Source organism: Vidua macroura, chromosome 8 (assembly GCF_024509145.1).
Source record: "Vidua macroura isolate BioBank_ID:100142 chromosome 8, ASM2450914v1, whole genome shotgun sequence".
Classification (NCBI taxonomy): Eukaryota; Metazoa; Chordata; class Aves; order Passeriformes; family Viduidae; genus Vidua; species Vidua macroura.
Window position 1 is genome coordinate 34,768,282 of NC_071578.1, and position 18,245 is coordinate 34,786,526.

Sequence of the window (18,245 nt, forward strand, 5' to 3'; positions counted from 1 at the left end):
GCCATTGTTGGTCACTGACCTTGACACATCCAGCCTTTCCTAGCCAGCTCCAGAGATTGCCCAGCAAATGCCTCCACCGTGCTTAACACGATGTCCCGTGTCCCACAGGCCACCACCACGGTGTACGTCACCATCCTGGATGAGAACGACAACGCTCCCGCCTTCCGGCAGCAGCTGTACGAGGTGACCCTCGACGAGGGTCCCTCCACACTCAATGCCACCCTGGTCACCGTGCAGGCCCTGGATCAGGATGAGGGACCCAATGGCACGGTGGCCTATGCCATCACCGAGGGCAACATCTTGGGTACCTTCCACATTGACAACGCCACGGTCAGTACGGATGCCGGCCCCTCTCCAGACGTGTCCCTGTCCCGCTCCCCTCACTCCCAGCTGCTCTCCCCTGTCCTTGCAGGGGGAGATCCGCACGGTGAAGGAGCTGGACTACGAGATCAGCCACGGGCGCTACACCTTGATCGTCACCGCCACCGACCAGTGCCCCCTTGTCTCGCGCCGGCTGACATCGACCGCCACGGTAAGGAGCTGACGGGGGGGTTGCAACACTGTGGCCTCTCTGGGGTCAAGGAGTTCCCACTTGGTGAGCAGTTTCACATCTCCTTCCCAGTGGTCACCAGTTGCTTTTCCCAGCTGTAGCTGGTTTGCCCTGTTGCTGTCGCCTTGCTCCCTCAAGGCTGTTTCAAAACAGGGTCATGCACAAGAGATGCTTCTGGGTTAATTAGCCCAGTTATTTGGTCCTGCAGAGACAGAGAAACTCCTGGAACTCTTTTGAAGTTGAATTATGTTTTTTTGAGATGTCCTCTTGGTCCTTCCAGCTTGAAGGGACCAAGTCGTCCTGCAGGTAGTAAAGTATTATAGCATTAATTTCAGCTTCATCTTTATCTTTTCTTGCTATTTAGGTGCTTTTAAAATTCCCTTTTCCCTTGTAAGGAGGTTATTTAAAGCCTCTAGTCATTTTTATGTTGCTCTTCTCTGTAGCTCTTTCTATTTTCCCTGGGCCATGGTGACCTGAACTTAGTGCACTGCTCCAAGACTGGGGAGGGCAGGCGAGCAGCTCCAAGGCAAATATTTTGCGGGAATCAAGTACACCGATTATTTTTGTGACCAAAGCCAAAATTTGACGAATTGTACAGCACGCCCAGATTGATTTGGTGGTCTGCAGGTGGCAGGGACCTTAAAACTTCTGTCTTGATTGCCATGGACCATTGTACCTCACCTTGATATCGAGCCACAGGTTTTGTAATCCCCCAAAAGGAGATAAGTTCTTGTGTGTGAAGGAGAAAAAGAAGAAAAACTGAAGGGGAGATACCAGTGTGGGAAATTTCTATGGATAAAATCTGTCCACACAAGCCTGGCAGTGGGACTCCATGCTTGGACAAAGGGAAGGCCTTCAGATTTGGGCATCTGATAGTGCTGGGGATGACTTCCTGGCTCTGGACAGAGCCAGGGTTTAACTGCAGGCAGCAAAGGCAGCAGCTGCCATGTAGTGCAGGCGAGGACAGATCTTCCCCTGCACTTGGCTCAAGCAGAGACATGAACTTGGAAACCCCTTCAGCAACAAGCACCGAAGCCAGGAAAGATAGGAAACACCCTCCCTCCACTGCTCAAGGAGTTTGTGCCAGCAGTGTACAAAAACACAGCTTTTAGGAGGAGGTTTAGGGATTATTTGAGATCCCCAGTGATGGGAAGTCCATCACCCTGATAAGGCATGCCAGGGTTTGTTTTCTCCACTGCTAGGAAACGGAGCAGAAACTTGGATGTACTCTCTGTAAAGATTAGATTTAACCAGCAACAAATGCCCATCTGGTGGATTCCACTGTTCTTCAACCCAGGAGGTCAGAAAACTCCTCATTTCCAGTGCCTTTCTCATAACCACCTGTACCACCAGTGGTGGTGGTGGCTTTGCTGGAGCAAGGATGAAACCTGTCAATTTTTTAAAGTTTGCTCAGCATTAGGAATTAATATTTGTTGGAGGAAAAGGAGTGAGCCAGTGCGCAGCTGGCTGCAGACATCGCGTGTTTCCAAACTCATCTCTGTGGTTTTGTCTGTCCTGCTTGGACGTGGATGTGGAGGACATTGGGCCTTTGGGCTGGGTTCCCCATTGTGGTGTGTGGCCCAGAGGTTTAGCAGTGTGCAGCTGGAGTCCTGTAGTGTGGCTGTAGGACGGACATGATCAGGAATAACCGAGTTTGAATCTCTGAGCTGTGAGCTGGATGTCTGGTGAACCCAGAAAAGCCAGAAATACAGGAGGTATTTTGCCGTGTCACCATCCACAGCTTCCCATGCTCATGGCCAGCGGGGTGGTCTTCCCTTCCCCTTCCATCCGTCTCCTCTCTCAACCCTCACGCTTCTCACCGTGGCCGCAGGTGCTGGTGAACCTCAATGACATCAACGACAACTGTCCCACCTTCCCACGGCCCTACGAGGGTCCCTTCGATGTCACCGAGGGGCAGCCCGGCCCTCGTGTCTGGACTTTCCTGGCCCATGACGGGGACTCAGGACCCAGTGGACAAGTGGAATACAGCATCATCGCCGGGGACCCCCTCGGTGAGTGGGGACACGGGGCGTCCCCTCTCCCGCTGGTTGCCCCATGGAAGAGCCTGGCTTGCAGGAGCACGGGGAGGAAGCGCTTCAGAAAAGCCGTCCTCCCTCCCAGCTCAGCCTGTCGACACCAGGAAATCCTGTTTTGAGCAACAGGAAACTTAACCTGTTCATGCCTGGACAGGGGGTGGCTGGGGCTTGTGGAGGGAAGGGGGAAATCTGCTAAACAACAAAGGCAAAAAGAAGTCCAAAAAGCAAAAAAACAAAGCACAGAAAGAGAAACTGAGCCTCGTCCCTGAGTCCCTGTGGGGTTTGCAGAGGGCTGGGGGACCAAGTTGCTCTGCAGCACTCACAGCTCCACCAACACCATGGTGCAGATGGCAGAGGAGCTGGGGGTGTTCCTAACCATGGGGACATCTGGATGTCCCTTGGTGAAGGGAGTGGTGACTGCGGTCCAGGGGATCTGGAAGGCAGAGCCCAGTCCCATCTCCCAGCTGACCCCACTGCAAAGCTTTTCCAGAACAAGCAGGATGAGGCCCTTTGGCTCATGAGGTGTCTGTACTGTGTAGCCCACCCCACTCTGGCCATCCCAGGGCACAGAGGGGCTGTTGGCATCTTCAGAAAGACCCAGAAAACAGGGACAGGCACCTCTTATTTGGCCATTCACCCCATCCCCTTCTCCTGCTGCTACCTAGGGGTGCATCCAGCACAATCCCCAGCTGTCAATCCTCCTATATCTGCAGTAACAGGCCATGGGTTAGTCCCCAAACCTGCCACGGCGCCCCAGCTCCCAGACAAGCCACTCCCTTGGGGAGCCAAAGCACGGTGAGAGCCAGGGCCCCTCTGTCTCTGGCAGGGGAATTTGTCATCTCCCCGGTGGAAGGAGAGCTGCGGGTGCGGAAGGACGCCGAGCTGGACCGCGAGAACATCCCCTTCTATAACCTCACCATCGCCGCCCGGGACCGGGGCGTGCCTCCCCTCAGCTCCACCGTGAGTCCCCCAGGCTGGCACGGGGGGCTGTAAGCTGTCCCCCGTGCTTAGTTCCTTCCCTTTTGGTCTCTGGCTTCATTCTCCTCCCCCCCACCTCCTTCTCCTCGTCCCTAGGCCTTCCCATACTGGGCTGAGTCGGGGAGACCCACCTCTTGCCTGGGGAGTGCAATAAAAGGATGGGAGGCCTGGAAACATGTGCCACATGCCTGCCCTGCTTCTCTCCCTGGCAGATCCTGGTGGGTGTCTGTGTGCTGGACATCAACGACAATGACCCTGTGCTCCTGAACCTCCCGATGAACCTCACCCTGAGCGAGAACGCCGCCGTCTCCAGCTTCGTCACCCGCGTCCTCGCCCGGGACGCAGACCAGGGCCCCAACGCCCTCCTGACCTTCGATATAACAGCAGGGAACACGGAGAATGCCTTCTACATCAACAGCACTGTACGGCCCCGGAGGGCGAGTGGGTTGCTGGGATAAGGAGGGTGGGAACCCAGCTGTGCTGTCTGGCATCCTTGTCCTGGCAGGAAACGCCCTAGGGGAAGCATTCCTCGAATCCCACGTGGTGTTTTCTGCCTTGCTTTTCCCCGGCAGAGTGGCATTGTGTACGTGAACCGCCCGCTGGACAGGGAGCGGGTGGCCGAGTACAGGCTGACGGTCACGGTGAAGGACAACCCCGAGAACATTCGCAATGCCAGGCGGGTAATTACAGACGCTGCCGGGGCCTCCAGCGGGGCAGACGGGAGGGCGGGTGGCAAAAATGGCCATGAACAAGCTGTGCCTTTGCCCACAGTGCTCCTGATAGCAACCCCACCCCCAGAAAGCACCTGGGGATCACAGGGAGGGGGCTACAGCCCCATTCCCAGCAGAGAGCAGGATCAGTAGGATCTAGGGCCAGTCCAAAGTCATTTGTTTACTCCATGCAACAGCAGTAGATGTCATGGTAGGTGGGACAATGTTGGGCAACCACAATGATAGTGGAGCATCCTTTGACAGCCCCAAAAGGAGGGTCCCTGCACATCTTCGAGGGTAGTCCAGGGAGTGCAGCTTTGACCAGAGGTGGGAGAGGGGGAAGGTGAGCTCAAGGAAAGGACATTATGGTCATCGCCCTCTTGTCCCAATTTTCCTTTAGGATTTTGACCTGCTGGTCATTTCCATAGCGGATGAGAACGACAACCGCCCCCTGTTCACCCAGAGCTCCTACCAGGCTGAGGTGATGGAGAATTCGCCCCCTGGTAGGTCTCTTCACTCCCTTATGTGGCTGCTGGAGACTCCCTTCAGGGCTGGATGAGGGGAGGTGTCTCCTGGCCGTGGCGGAGGAGACAGGATGTTGAGCAGGGCAGGGCTGCATTGGGACAGGGATGCTGGGTTTGAGGAGCTTGTGCCTTGATGAGCCTTGAGGAGACCGTAGCTTTGGTCCATGCTGCTTGTGGAAACCCTTCCTGGCACAGGTCAACAATGGGCACCATTTGGGATTTGCTCAGCTGCAGCAGGTGCCCGTGGGCTTAGCAGAGCCCTGGGGGCAGCCTTGAGGGCACCCATCTGCCCAATGCCCTGAAGAGGATGGGCTGCCGTCTCTCCACCACCTGGAACTGCCTTGCTCCAGGGATTAGAGATTTTTAAAAGAGTCCAGCCTGTCCAGATGCACATTTCCCAGACAAAGAGCTAGAAACACTATTCTTATTTTGTGTTGCCTTCCTGCTATTTAAATTGGTCCCTGCTCCAAGACCTCGGGTATCCTGCCCCACCGCTGAGCAACATCTCAAGCAAAGGGTTTGGGTGCCTCCAGGTGACACCCTCGGTGGCAGAGTGCTGGTGCCACCCCTCTGATGGATGTGTCTGTCTGTTTGCTTTTAGCTGGATGTCCCACCACCTCTCCGGGGCCTCACGAGTTGGTCTGCAAGGCTGCAGCAGCCACCCCCCAGTGCCTCATACCCCATGAGGCCCAGCTCTGTCACCTCCTCCATCCATTCATTGCTGTCCCTCATGTGTCACCGGAGTGGGAGGGGGACTGAGGGGCCCTGCGGGGGACTGCCACCCTCCCTAATGCTTCTGTCATTTCATCCAGGGACTCCGGTCACAATGCTCAATGGACCCATCCTAGCCCTGGATGCTGACCAGGGCAGCAATGCCGTGGTGACCTATGAGCTCCTGAAGGCATCCCCGGCCCTCTTTGTTATCAACAACAAGACAGGTGGGGCAGCTCTGCTGGTCTGTCCCCAGCCCAGGGCCACCAGGTCCCCATGTGGTCTGCCACTAGGCTTTTCCTCTTCTCCAGGTGTGGTTTCGGTGAAGCCCGGTGGTGTGATAGACCGAGAGGCTTTGCTGGACCCTCACCTGGAATTCACGCTGGTGGCTCGTGATGTGGGGGGGCTGAACAGCACTGCTAGCCTGGCAGTGACCATCCTGGATGACAATGACAACCGCCCCGTCTTCCAGCCAGCATCCATCACGGCGCGGCTGTTGGAGAACAGCCCTCCAGGTCAGGACTGGATGTGAGGGTGGGAAATGGGGTGACCTGGGTGTCCCCTTGGCACTGTGAAGATCCAGCTCCCAGTGACACAGTTGGCCAGGATGGGGTCAAAGGGAAAATCTGGGGATTGAGGCTGCCCATGTTGCTTGATGATATTTGCCTTGGGACCAAGGACTTGTTACTGCTGTCCTCCAACCCTCGCTTGAGAGGGCTGTGTCCCACCTTTCCAGGCTTCTCCGTCCTCCAGGTGACAGCCACGGATGCTGACAGTGGCCTCAACCAACAGCTGGACTACCGTATTGAGGGTGGTGGCCAGGACAGGTTCCTGATTGATGCCAGCACGGGGGTGATCCGCGTGGCCAACATCACCATTGACCGGGAGGAGCGCGATGCCTACCGGCTGACGGTGGTGGCCGTGGACCAGGGCACGCCGGCACTCTCGGGCACCGCCACCGTCAGCATTGTCATCGACGACGTCAACGACTGCCGGCCTGAGTTCATCAACCCCATCCAGACCGTCAGCATCCCCGAGTCAGCTCCCCCTGGCACCGTGGTGGCCGAGGTGACCGCCATCGACAGGGACCTCCACCCTCGCCTGGAGTACTACCTGCTGGGGATCGTGGCCCGCGATGACACGGACGCGCTGGTGCCCGAACAGCAAGGAGCGTTCACGGTGGATTTTAGGACAGGTAGGAGAGCGGGAAGGGCGGAGTGGGCAGTGTGGACCCCTCTCCTCGTTTCTGCTTCTACTTCTTCTTCTCTGCCTGGAGGTAGGTGTCCGAGGTACAGGGCGGTGGTGCTCCTCTCCTGCCTCCCCGCCGTCCTACAGCTGCCCTGTCTCACCCTGCCCTGTCTTCTCGTTCCTGTCTAACTGACTTAACTTTGCTTTCTTTTCTGGCTCTCGGCCTGCCAGGTTTGTCTCTGTGTCTGTGCTCATTTCTGTCTCCGTGCCACCCGTGGCCTCCCTCCATCTCACTCATCTCCACTGGCAGAGGTGGCCTCCGTTGCGGGCCGGGGGCTGCTCAGCCTTGGCAGACTGCACCCCAGCACCCTCCCTGGGGGAGCAAGGGGGCACTCCAGGGCAGGTGGTGGGCTCCTTTGGGGAAGGAGGGCCAGGAGCTCCCTGCGTCTCTTTTGGAGGCACAAAGCTGATCCAGGACAGAAAAATGCACTTGTTGGAAAAGATACAGGACAAGGTTGTTAAAGATGCTGAGCTCAGGTGGATGGGGTTGTGTAGGGGAGCAGCAACAGCTGCTCCCAAACCCCTTTTAGGTGCACAACCAGAACCACCTGAGGCCATGTGGAACAGGCAGGTAGGAAGGACATGGAGAGCAGGGGGAGAGCAGTTGTCTCTTCCTGTAGCCCTCAAGCGTTTTCCTCATTTTCACTCTTTGGAGAGGCAGGAGAACAAGCGTGGTGCAGGATGCAGCAGTCGGCTGGTACACACCTCCCTGCCCAGGCAGGGGCACAGGCACAGCCTGTGACATCCCTCTTTTTGGAATTCCCAGGAGCTGTGAAGATCAAAACTCCCCTCAACCGTGAACTAGTGGCCACCTACGAGGTCACCATCTCTGTCCATGACAATGCCAGCGAAGTCATCGACCGCTCGGTCAGCGTGCCCAACGGTAAGGGTGGGCTCTGCCCAGGCAGTGTGGGGACAGGGACTGGCACAGCCCTTCCCAGGCACCAGTGCAGCTTCTGGGTAATCAGCAGCTTTCCCACCTTCCTCTCCATCCTGACCAGCAACATTTCCTGTGGGACCAGTCCTGGACAAGCTCCCATCAGGTTCAGGTTCTCCCCTGAGGACTCCTTTAGAGAATGTCCCAGACATCCCAGGGCTGCGGTGGGTATGGAAAGGACTGTGTGCCCATAACCTTACCATGGGAGACACTCATCCCTTCATTACCTCTCCCATCATATCTTGCCAGCCCACTATGGGTAAATTCAGGCTCATGTGTGAGAAGACACACAAAGATCAGGAGCAGGTGTCCCACTGCAGCATAGGGGGACACCCATAACGTGTTAAGGGCACAGTGGATTTAGGGCATATTAAAATTTTTCTTGATGAACCAGCACCTGCTGGCTCTCTGGACTTTCACATTTGTGCCTTTACAACCCTCCTTTCCCCCAACTTTCCTTCCCTTCTCTTTCTCACTTTTTCTTCTTCTCTTCTCTTCTCTTCCCCTGTGGTTTCCACCATGGCCACAGCCAAGCTGACAGTCAACGTCTTGGACGTCAATGACAACACACCCCGCTTCCGCCCCTTCGGGGTCACCTACTTCACTGAGCGGATCCTGGAGGGAGCCACGCAGGGCACCACGCTCATCTCCATCTCAGCGGTGGACCCAGACAAAGGTGCCAACGGGCAGATCACCTATGAGCTGCTGAACCTCTCTCCGGAAGGTTACGCCTGTCTGGAAGACCATTCGGCAGGTTGGTGGTCTGGGGAGGTGGGATTCTGGGCCAGGTCGGTGACCTGGGTCAGGTTTCTCATTTCAGGGTCTGCCATCCTCTAGGGAAGGTTGTGGCCAACAGGACAGTGGACTATGAGGAGGTGCAGTGGCTGAACTTCACCGTCCGTGCCTCCGACAACGGCTCTCCCCGCAGATCCGCTGAGATCCCCGTGTACCTCCAGATCGTGGACATCAATGACAACAACCCTGTTTTCAGTCAACCCTCCTACCAGGTGAGCACCCCTGTCAAGCTGTGTGTGTGGCTGGGCCCTGCCTGCCTGGTGAGGACAGGCACAGAGCTGGGGGTTGTCCAGGGACGCATTCTCTTCCTTCCGCCTGTGCTTGAGCCATTTGGAGAAGACGGTCAAGCCTGGCACACGCTTTGTGCCAGCACCTTGCTGGGAGTCTGGCTGTGCCCAGTCCTGGTGCCAGCTGTGCCCTCGGTAACTGCCCGCTGAGACAGCAGGGGCTGAGCCAGTCCTGCCTGCTCCCTCATTGCAGAAAGCTGTCTTTGAGGACGTGCCATTGGGTACGGTCATCCTGAGCGTCACGGCCACCGATGCAGATTCCGGGCAGTTTGCTCTCATCCAGTACAGCCTGGGCGATGGAGAGGGCAAGTTTGGGATAAATCCCAACACGGTAAGGAGCCAACCGAGGCTGGAACAGAGCAGGGGAAGGGAGGGGAGGCTGAAATGGTCCCGGCTTGTGCCTTGCTCCCACACCTCACCTTCTGCCCCTTCTTGAGTACCAGCTCTGCCAGACGAGGTCCACCTGAAGGTCTCTGTGTGCTGCAGGGTGACATCTACATCCTGTCAGCCCTGGACCGGGAAAAGAAGGATCACTACACACTGACAGCTGTGGCCAGGGACAACCCTGGGGATGTCTCCAGTAACCGTCGGGAGAACTCTGTGCAGGTAGGGCTCTCCTCCTCCCACCACCCCCCTTGGGTGCTGGTCACCAGCAAGAAGGCATTAAAGCTCCACCTTTCCTCCCCAGTGGCTGGACTGGGGGGAATTAGGCAGAAGGAAGAGTGGGTGACGCCAGGAGCTGTGGGGTGGATGGTGCAGGGCACTTTGTGCTGCAGGGACAGCACGTCAGCACGAGGGGCAGGGGAGGGTGACACTATTGTCTGCAAGTGCTGTGGCATGAATGGGTGCCCCAGCCACGGCGGCCCCCATTGTTGGAGGCAGGAATTCAGCTGGTGGAGTTAAACAAATAGCAGGAAAGGCACCTCTCTCCAGCAGCAGAGCTGCAGGTCACAGCAAGTGTATGGCCCCAGGGGCTGCCCAGCCTCACATCACCCAGCTGGCTGTGCTTTGCCAAAGGTGCTGATCACAGTGCTGGACATCAATGATGTCAGGCCCCAGTTCAGCAAGAGCCAGTTCAGCACCAGCGTCTACGAGAATGAGCCGGCGGGGACGTCAGTGATCACCATGAGTGCCACCGACCTGGACGAAGGGGACAACGGCGTGGTGACCTACAGCATCGAGGGCCCTGGAGCGGGTAGGTGCTGGGAGCTGGGGGCTCTTCCCCAGGGAGGAGGGTTATGAGGAGGAAGGAGTCATAGGCACCATATCTACACCCCATCTCCTGCGGCTGGTTTGGACTCCTGGGAGCAATACTGAAAGCGTGGAGCTTTCTCCATTTCTCTGCAGTTTCCAGTTCCTCATGGTGTGGGACGTTAGGAACTTTGCCTGCCTTCATCATGCAGCCCGGCCTTGGCTTATGCTCTTGTCTTCCCCACCTCAGCAGGACTTTCTGTTACACCCAGTGTGTCTTGGAGCAGACTCGCTGCCTGCTTTAGGTGAAGGCTTTGAAGGGCAAAGAGGTGTGGGTGGATAGTGATAGTGCCTGAAATCCAGTATATCTGCACACAGAGAAATTGCAGAAATCAGTCTCCACTGTTCCAGCCTGGGCAGGAGGGAAGCACGGACAGGGCTGACCAGGGAGTAGGTCCCAGAGACAAGGATGTAGCAATGGGCTGGCATGCTCTGAACGCCCTGAGACCACCCACACCCGTGGCCTGCTGTGAGGGGTGCACTTCAGCTGGTTATACTCATTTCTAGTCATAATTTATCTGGTGCAAAGTGTCCTGAGCCAGAGATGTGGGGTTTTTCTCTGTCCCCAGAGGCTTTCAAGATCAATAAAGACTCTGGGCTTGTCATATCCCGGCGGCGCCTGCAGTCCTACGAGAGGTTCAACCTGACTGTGGTGGCCACGGACAAGGGGCATCCCCCTCTCTGGGGGACCACCATGCTCCACATCGAGGTCATCGACATCAATGACAACCGCCCTGTCTTCGTCCGCCCACCCAATGGCACCATCCTGCACATCAAGGAGGTAAATCCCTTGGGAGGGAGCAGGGTCGTGGCATGTTGAGAGTGTGTTCAGAAGCACTCCTGCCTATAGCAGCAAAATCCAAACTCCATCTCCACTGGGGATGCAGCAAGACCTTGATTTAGCATGTTGCAAGAAGGTTTGGGTCATGGGGGTGGACGTTCCAAAACAGCCTCTCTCCATACATGCGAGCAGGGTGATGGGGCAGATTTGGGGAACAGAAACCCCAGCAGCACTCAGAATTAGTAAACAGACTGTGTTTAATAAACATGGGAAATGCTGACACTTGAGATGCTTCTCCTTTCTAGGAAGCAGGCTTGACTCAGCCAGTCCCCAGTGCAATTCTCAGGCAATCCCTGAGAATTGCACCCAGACACTGTCTCAGCCAGTCCCTACCCACCAGGCCAGAGGGGATCATGGCTTCATGTTGCCAGCCCCCTGTTGCTGTTTCAGGTAGTGGGAGCTTGCTGACCTCCAAACCCAAGGGATTTTGGACCAAGGGGGTCTGGAGGGGCAGGGGGTGCAGGGGGTTTGCGTACAGTGCCAGGGCTGAAGGGCTCTGTGTGTGCAAGCAGGAGATCCCCCTGCGATCCAACGTCTATGAGGTCTATGCCACGGACAAAGACGAGGGTCTCAACGGAGTGGTGCTCTACAACCTGCTGAAAACCGGGGCAGGGAACAAGGACTGGGAGTATTTCAGCATCGACTCAGTCAGCGGGCTGATCCAGACGGCCATGCGGCTGGACCGGGAGAAGCAGGCAGTGTACAACGTGAGCCAGCCAGGGGCCAGGGCGGGCCTTGGGGCTGTGGGTCCGGCATGGGACTGGTGGGATGCGAGTGATGCGGTGGGGATGGCGTCAGCTGACACAGTTGTGGAGATATCACACCTTAGCAGGAACTGGGTGGTTATCAAGTGTCTTAGGGGGTGTTGCATCCTGGTGGGCCAGCACCCAATTTCCTGTTAAATGCCCCCAAAATTCTCCAGCATGCTGCTGTCCTCTCTGTCCCTGCCTCAGTGATGTCTCCCAGCGCGTGTGGTTTTGCCCGGGACAGCCCTTTTGCCTCTCTCCCCAGCTGATCATCGTGGCCTGCGACCAGGGCCAGCCACCCTACGAGACGATGCAGCCACTCCAGGTAGCGCTCGATGACATCGATGACAATGAACCCATCTTCCTCAGGCCACCTGTAAGGCACCAGGGTGAAGGGGGTGGGATGGGATGCAGGGGATGCAGGGATGGGGATGCCAGCGAGCACATGTGATGGAGTGTGAACACCTGGGCGTCACCATGGTGGAGAGCACCGTGGAATTTGTCCACTTTTGTTTAAAGCAACCCCAATGATCATAACGTTCCTTTCCCTGGGGTCTCTGGCAGAAGGATAGTCCCCAGTACCAGGCACTCTCTGTCCCCGAGCACTCACGGCCAGGCACCGTGGTGGGGAACGTCACCGGGGCGGTGGATGCAGATGAGGGCTCCAACGCCATCGTCTACTACTTCATAGCAGGTGGGTGTGGAGATGGCAGCTCTGTTTCCCCCACACACCCCTCACCCAGGATTTCTGTCCTCTTCTTGCTGCCTCTCTGCTCAACGGGCAAGGTGGCATTTTGGAAGCGCCAAGCCCAAAGAGGACTAACTGGGGATGCCTTTCTGCTCTCAGCTGGGAACCAGGAGAGCAACTTCCAGCTGAGCCGAGAAGGGAAGCTGAAGGTCTTGCGAGACCTGGACCGGGAGAAGGAGCCATACCACTCCATCATCGTCAAAGCATCCAGCCAGAGGAACTGGGCTCCTCCCCGGGGCCAGCGGGCAGCAAGAGCCCAGTTCTGGGACCTCAGCGAGGACCTGACCCTGCAGGAGGTGCGGATCTTCCTGGACGACATCAATGACCAGTCCCCCCAGTTCACCAAGTCGGAGTACACGGCGGGTAAGAGGTGCCAGGGGCTGGGGGGGCACCAGGAGCCAGAGATACTTCCAGGAAAATCCAGCAGGATGATGGGGCAGCGAGAGCCAGCCTGGCCCCAGGTCCCTTTCCCATCTCTCCCTCAAAGGGGTTGCCACCGATGCCAAGGTGGGGTCGGAGCTGATCAGAGTGCTCGCAGTGGACGCCGACGTGGGCAATAACAGCCTGGTCCTGTACAACATCCTGGGCATCCGCTACATCAAGCAGCACTCCAATGACTCCGAGGAGGTGGCCAACATCTTCAGCATCGGTGGGTGCCCAGCCTGCTGCAGGAGCATGGAGCCTCGGGCAGAGACACCCCTGTGGCCAAAGATGTCCCCATGGCTGGGGTCACTGATCCCGGGCTTGTCACCATCCATTCCACAGGAACCCTTGACGGCATCCTGCGAACCTTTGACCTCTTCACAGCCTATAACCCCGGCTACTTTGTGGTTGACATTATGGCCTCTGACCTGGTGGGCCACAATGACACGGCCATTGTGGGGATTTACATCCTGCGGGACGACCAGCGGGTCAAAATCATCATCAATGAGATTCCTGACAAGGTCAGGCAGTTCGAGGAGGAGTTCATCAGCCTGCTCTCCAACATCACGGGCGCCATCGTCAACACGGATGATGTGCAGGTAACCATCTGCCTTGGAGGTTGCTTTGAGGGGTAGATGGCCTTCCACATGCTGTTTGGGAGGTCTCCTTCGAGGGAGTCCTGCCTGGATAACCACAGACACCCCTGGGCTCTGAAGGTGATGGATACACCGCAGGTTGGGGTGTACTGAAGAGGTCCACACTGATGCTTGAGGGTCTCCTGCCATGCGAGCACACCTGGAGGCATGCTCAGGAGGAGGCTTCTCTCCCACCCTGCAGACCTTGCTGTCTCTCCCCAGTTCCACGTTGACAAGAAAGGCCGGGTGAACTTTGCCCAGACGGAGCTGCTGATCCACGTGGTGAACAGGGAGACCAACCGCATCCTGGACGTGGAGCGGTACGTCCCCTGGCCCCCCCACCCAGCCTGGCTCCCTGGGGACCCTGATTAATGTCAAGGTGCCCAAGCAACCCTTCTCTTCCCAGGGTTATTCAGATGATAGACGAGAACAAGGAGCAGCTGAGGAATCTCTTCAGGAACTACAACGTGCTGGACGTGCAGCCTGCCATTACTGCCCGGGCACCGGATGACCTCTCGGCTCTGCAGGTAAGGGTCCAGCTGGGGTTGGAGGAGCTGCTCACAGAGGGGGTGGTGTGCCTTCCCAAGGGAAGTGCCTGGAGAGTAGTTCCACCTATATAATTTGGGGCATGTGGCCACCAGCAGGTGCTGGCTGCATGCTGGAGGTTTCCCCCATGCCTCTGTCTCTCCTAGATGGCAATCATCGTGCTGGCTGTCCTGCTCTTCCTGGCTGCCATGCTCTTCATCCTCATGAACTGGTACTACAGGACAGTGTGAGTAACTGCTGGGCTCTGCCCAGCCCCTGCAATGTCACCTTAGACCAGGGAGACCACTGTGGCTTCTCCCGGCCCTGGAAATGCCAGCAAGCAAAGGAGGGCATCAGCTTCCCAAAGCCTCTTCCTCCAAAATGCATGGTTTTATTACTGATGGTATTAGTACATCTCCCCCTAAAGCTCCCCGGCCTTATTTAATATTTAATGTCCACCCTGTATGAAGGGTTATTGCAAATCTGTGTGTCCTCCTTTCCAGCATCTTCCTTATTTTCTTCCCCAAATGGTTGTGTTTCTTTCGCAGGCACAAAAGGAAACTGAAAGCCATCGTGGCTGGCTCCACTGGTGAGCAGTGTTTGGGGTGTCCCAGCTGCATGGGAGAGTGGGGCGCATGGAGAGCAAGGAGGGGGGTCACAGGGAGACGTGGGGATATCATGGGGATATCATGAAAAATTATCCTGCCCAGCGAGGTGTGACGGTGGGAGGCTGTTCTCAGCATCAAGCTCTGTGTTACCTGCCACACCCCACCATGTTTCTCACTGCCTTTTTGGTTCCTCTTTATCCCTCCTGCCTTTTTGGTTCCTCTTTATCCCCCGATAAAGAAGTGTCACCCCATGGTTTGCTGCTAAGCCCGTGCACGTGCTGCCCTGTAACTCTCATCCCTGCCTCTTGCAGGGAACAGAGGCTTCATGGACATCATGGACATGCCAAACACCAACAAGTACTCCTTTGATGGGTGAGTGACACCTCCCGGGGCTGGAGGCTGCTCCCAAGAGAGGGATGCCTGTGTTTTGGAGCCAGGAGGTGGAGACATGATGTCTCTCTGCTCTGCTCTGTTCTGCTCTGCTCTGCATGGATCATTACTGATCCTGGGGCACATGCTCGCTCTGAGAGCTTTCTAAGCTAAAAAATATCATTATTTCTCCTGTGACTCCATCTCTCCCAATCCTGGCCAGGTTTGGGGTAAGCAGAGATAATGGGCAGGGTTTGACACACATCTGGATCCAGAGCATCCAAATTCATACCTGCACAGGGCAGGAGGAGGCAGTGCAACCTCAGCAGCGTGGCTGTGGACGGGGTTAGGGATAACGCCGCTCCTTCCCTGCCCTGATGGCTGTTCCTCCCCCCGGGCAGGGCCAACCCGGTGTGGCTGGACCCCTTCTGCAGGAACATGGAGCTGGCGGCGCAGGCGGAGCACGAGGACGACCTGCCCGAGAACCTGAGCGAGATCACCGACCTCTGGAACAGCCCTGCCCGCACCCACGTGAGACACGGCCCCGCCGGGACACCGTGTCCCCGCGCCTGCCACCCGCAGCAGCCCCTGAGCCGCTGTCTCCTCCCGCAGGGCACCTTCGGGAGAGAGCCCTCCGCCGCCAAGCCCGAGGATGACCGCTACTTGCGGGCAGCCATCCAGGAGTACGACAACATTGCCAAGCTGGGGCAGATCATGCGGGAGGGACCCATCAAGGTGAGTGCTGAGGGCAGGCATCCTGCGCCGAGGAGTCTTCCCTCACAGCTGCACCTTCCAGGTTCACAGCGCCGGAGGGTGACGTCGCTCCAAAAAATGCTGGGATGAGGCCGGCCTCCCTCTGATCAAGCCATCTGCCCTGGATAACCCACGGTCTCTCCCCCTCCACCCAGGGCACTCTCCTGAAGGTGGTCCTGGATGATTACATGCGCCTGAAAAAGCTCTTTGCCCAGCGGATGGTGCATAAGGCCACCGCCAGTCAGGGGGACCGCTCCTCGGTCTCAGAGGTAGAGGGGTGTGCATGGGTGTGGGGAGATGCTTGCCGTGCCCTCTGGGATGCAGTGTGGTCTTCCTGGCCCCACAGGCTGCGGTCACTCGCTGTGGCCGTGCTCCCTGTCACCCAGTGGTGCCCCCACTCTCTGCTTGGTCAAAACAAGCCAGATATCGGTTTTCCACTGGTTCCCACTGCTGGTTTTTCACTGGTTTTCCAGACTGCTGATTCCCTACAGTGACTCCCTGTGTTTCCTCTGATCAGCACGCAGCACCTTCTCCCTTGGTCTTTCTGACCCCAGGAGAGGACATCCCTTTTTGCAGATTGATTGGGCTCTATCCATCAGCTCCCATTTCTGCCAAGGCTGGCCAAAGCTGTGGGGGATCATCTTCCCTTCCTTCTGCTTCTCTGGTTTTTGCCTCAAAACCACAGATTTTTGAGCAAAACTGTTGGGATGCAGAGTGTTTGCTGGTGCAGAAGGGCTGGTCTGGGGAGATGAAACTCCTCCTGTGGCCTTCTACCCTTCACGGGGGTGCAAAACGAGGGATAAAGAGAGCAAAGGACAGCAGTGGGAGGGGAGATGCCTTTCAGCCCTTCTGCCCTCCGTCTATCCATGCCCTTATTCCCCTTCAGCCCCATCCAGCCTTCCTTCATCTTCCTTCCCTGTCTGCCTCCTGCCCCTCCACTCTCATACAACCCCAAATTCCGACCTGGGTCCAAATTCCTCCTTGGCCACTCTGGGGACAGCTGCAGGACATACCACCCACCTGGCAGATGGTGCCTAAGCTGGGGCATCCGCCAGGGGCGATCCACGTGGAGGTCATCTCCTGGTGATCTTCATCACCGTGCTCTGAAGGTGCTTCAGAAGAGGAGAGCCCTTCCCTCTGGCTGGACTCCAGCATTGCAGGAGTCAGGGAAGCCAGGAGCTGCTGTGGCCACGGTGGCGATTCCCTCCTCCACGGCTCTCTTGCAGCTGATCCAGAAGGAGCTGGAGGACGAGGAGGAGGAGCGCAGCCCCAGCCAGGGCAGCCTGCGCTTCCGACACAAGCAGCCGGTGGAGCTGAAGGGTCCCGACGGCATCCACGTGGTGCACGGCAGCACGGGCACGCTGCTCGCCTCCGACCTCAACAGCCTGCCCGAGGACGACCAGAAGGTGCTGGGTCGCTCGCTGGAGACTCTGACTGCCGACTGCGGGGGCTACAGCGACCACAACGCCCGCACCGAGTCGGCCAAGTCCACCCCCCTGCACAAGATGCGGGAGGTGATCATGGAGAGCCCTCTGGAGATCACCGAGTTATGACGAGCGGTGCCGCCACTGCTGCTGCTCCTCTAGGCAAGCCGGGGCCGGCGGGGATGAAGCACAGAGCAGGGGGGCTGTGGTGGGGGCCAGGGGCAGCCCGAGACCGGTGCTTGGCCCCCTCTTCCCCTGCAGGAGTCCAGGCTACCCGGTGCAGATGGCTCCGGCAGCCTTGGAGAGCTTGGCCCCGGCAGAGGGCTCTCAGGACCGGAATGCTTTTACTCGCCTGTCATTTATCCATGAAACCATTAAATTTTTTTTATTTTTCTTATTAAAAAAAAAAAAAAAAAGGTTTTTTTTTCTAAAAAAAAAAAAAAAAGGGAAAAGAACAGCTGAATAAATCTGATGAGTCCAGACTGGACGGGGGGAAGGTGCAGTGAGGATGCGGATGATGTGCTAACACAGCATCCCCGGGCACAGGCTGGGGACAAGCAGCTGTCACACCTCGAGCATGGGGAGGGCCAGGGAAGCGTGGGGAGAGACCGAATCCTTTTGGCATTAACGTCACCTTTCCAGTAAGGAAAGACCCAAAAAATTAAAAAGAAAAAACCCAACCCAAAGACATTCCTTCATTTTGCTGGCTTTACCAAAACTTGTTGCGATGTCAAAAAAGAGAGAGACTACCTGGGGCTTCTGGATGTCGAGTGCTCATGCGTGTCTTTTGTTGCCCTTTTCTTTCCCCTTCTCTCTTGCATTTGGGTTTGTTTGTTCGGGGGCTTGTTTCCAGTCGTAACCTTGTGGAGAGTTTCGGGCACGGTCTGTTACGGGACTCAGAAATACACTGTCTATGGCTTTGGGTAACCTGTCTGTCGTCCTTCCTGCCTGGATCCATTAGGCCCAAACCCCCTTTGGAAGAAAAGACTCTCTTTTAACTCACCCCTCAATCCATCATCTTCACGAGATGCCACCCTGGGTGTTGCTGCACCTTGGATTTTGGGGGAAGCATTAAATGTTCTCCGGGTTTACCCACACTCCCATTGCAGCCCCCAGCACAAGGAGGAAGGACACAACCAGCCAGGC

The 18,245-nt window shown here is 57.0% G+C and overlaps 1 protein-coding gene across 1 annotated transcript in view; it reads left to right on the forward strand.

Moving 5' to 3' along the window:
* Positions 1 to 18,006, forward strand: part of CDH23 (cadherin related 23) — a 189,905-nt gene extending 171,899 nt beyond the window's left edge. The window contains exons 38-69 of the mRNA XM_053984267.1: positions 109 to 330; positions 413 to 532; positions 2,382 to 2,562; positions 3,413 to 3,546; positions 3,777 to 3,986; positions 4,137 to 4,244; positions 4,675 to 4,777; positions 5,611 to 5,736; positions 5,821 to 6,024; positions 6,246 to 6,704; positions 7,524 to 7,640; positions 8,224 to 8,448; positions 8,532 to 8,701; positions 8,970 to 9,107; positions 9,263 to 9,382; positions 9,794 to 9,971; positions 10,597 to 10,808; positions 11,381 to 11,575; positions 11,880 to 11,990; positions 12,179 to 12,308; positions 12,462 to 12,725; positions 12,850 to 13,011; positions 13,128 to 13,384; positions 13,643 to 13,740; positions 13,827 to 13,947; positions 14,113 to 14,192; positions 14,494 to 14,534; positions 14,865 to 14,925; positions 15,324 to 15,453; positions 15,535 to 15,657; positions 15,831 to 15,944; positions 16,902 to 18,006. Of these exons, the coding sequence (XP_053840242.1) occupies positions 109 to 330; positions 413 to 532; positions 2,382 to 2,562; positions 3,413 to 3,546; positions 3,777 to 3,986; positions 4,137 to 4,244; positions 4,675 to 4,777; positions 5,611 to 5,736; positions 5,821 to 6,024; positions 6,246 to 6,704; positions 7,524 to 7,640; positions 8,224 to 8,448; positions 8,532 to 8,701; positions 8,970 to 9,107; positions 9,263 to 9,382; positions 9,794 to 9,971; positions 10,597 to 10,808; positions 11,381 to 11,575; positions 11,880 to 11,990; positions 12,179 to 12,308; positions 12,462 to 12,725; positions 12,850 to 13,011; positions 13,128 to 13,384; positions 13,643 to 13,740; positions 13,827 to 13,947; positions 14,113 to 14,192; positions 14,494 to 14,534; positions 14,865 to 14,925; positions 15,324 to 15,453; positions 15,535 to 15,657; positions 15,831 to 15,944; positions 16,902 to 17,228 (5,241 nt within the window). The 3' untranslated portion in view covers positions 17,229 to 18,006. The remainder of the gene's footprint in view (positions 1 to 108; positions 331 to 412; positions 533 to 2,381; positions 2,563 to 3,412; positions 3,547 to 3,776; positions 3,987 to 4,136; positions 4,245 to 4,674; positions 4,778 to 5,610; positions 5,737 to 5,820; positions 6,025 to 6,245; positions 6,705 to 7,523; positions 7,641 to 8,223; positions 8,449 to 8,531; positions 8,702 to 8,969; positions 9,108 to 9,262; positions 9,383 to 9,793; positions 9,972 to 10,596; positions 10,809 to 11,380; positions 11,576 to 11,879; positions 11,991 to 12,178; positions 12,309 to 12,461; positions 12,726 to 12,849; positions 13,012 to 13,127; positions 13,385 to 13,642; positions 13,741 to 13,826; positions 13,948 to 14,112; positions 14,193 to 14,493; positions 14,535 to 14,864; positions 14,926 to 15,323; positions 15,454 to 15,534; positions 15,658 to 15,830; positions 15,945 to 16,901) is intronic.
* The last annotated feature ends 239 nt before the right edge of the window (positions 18,007 to 18,245 follow it).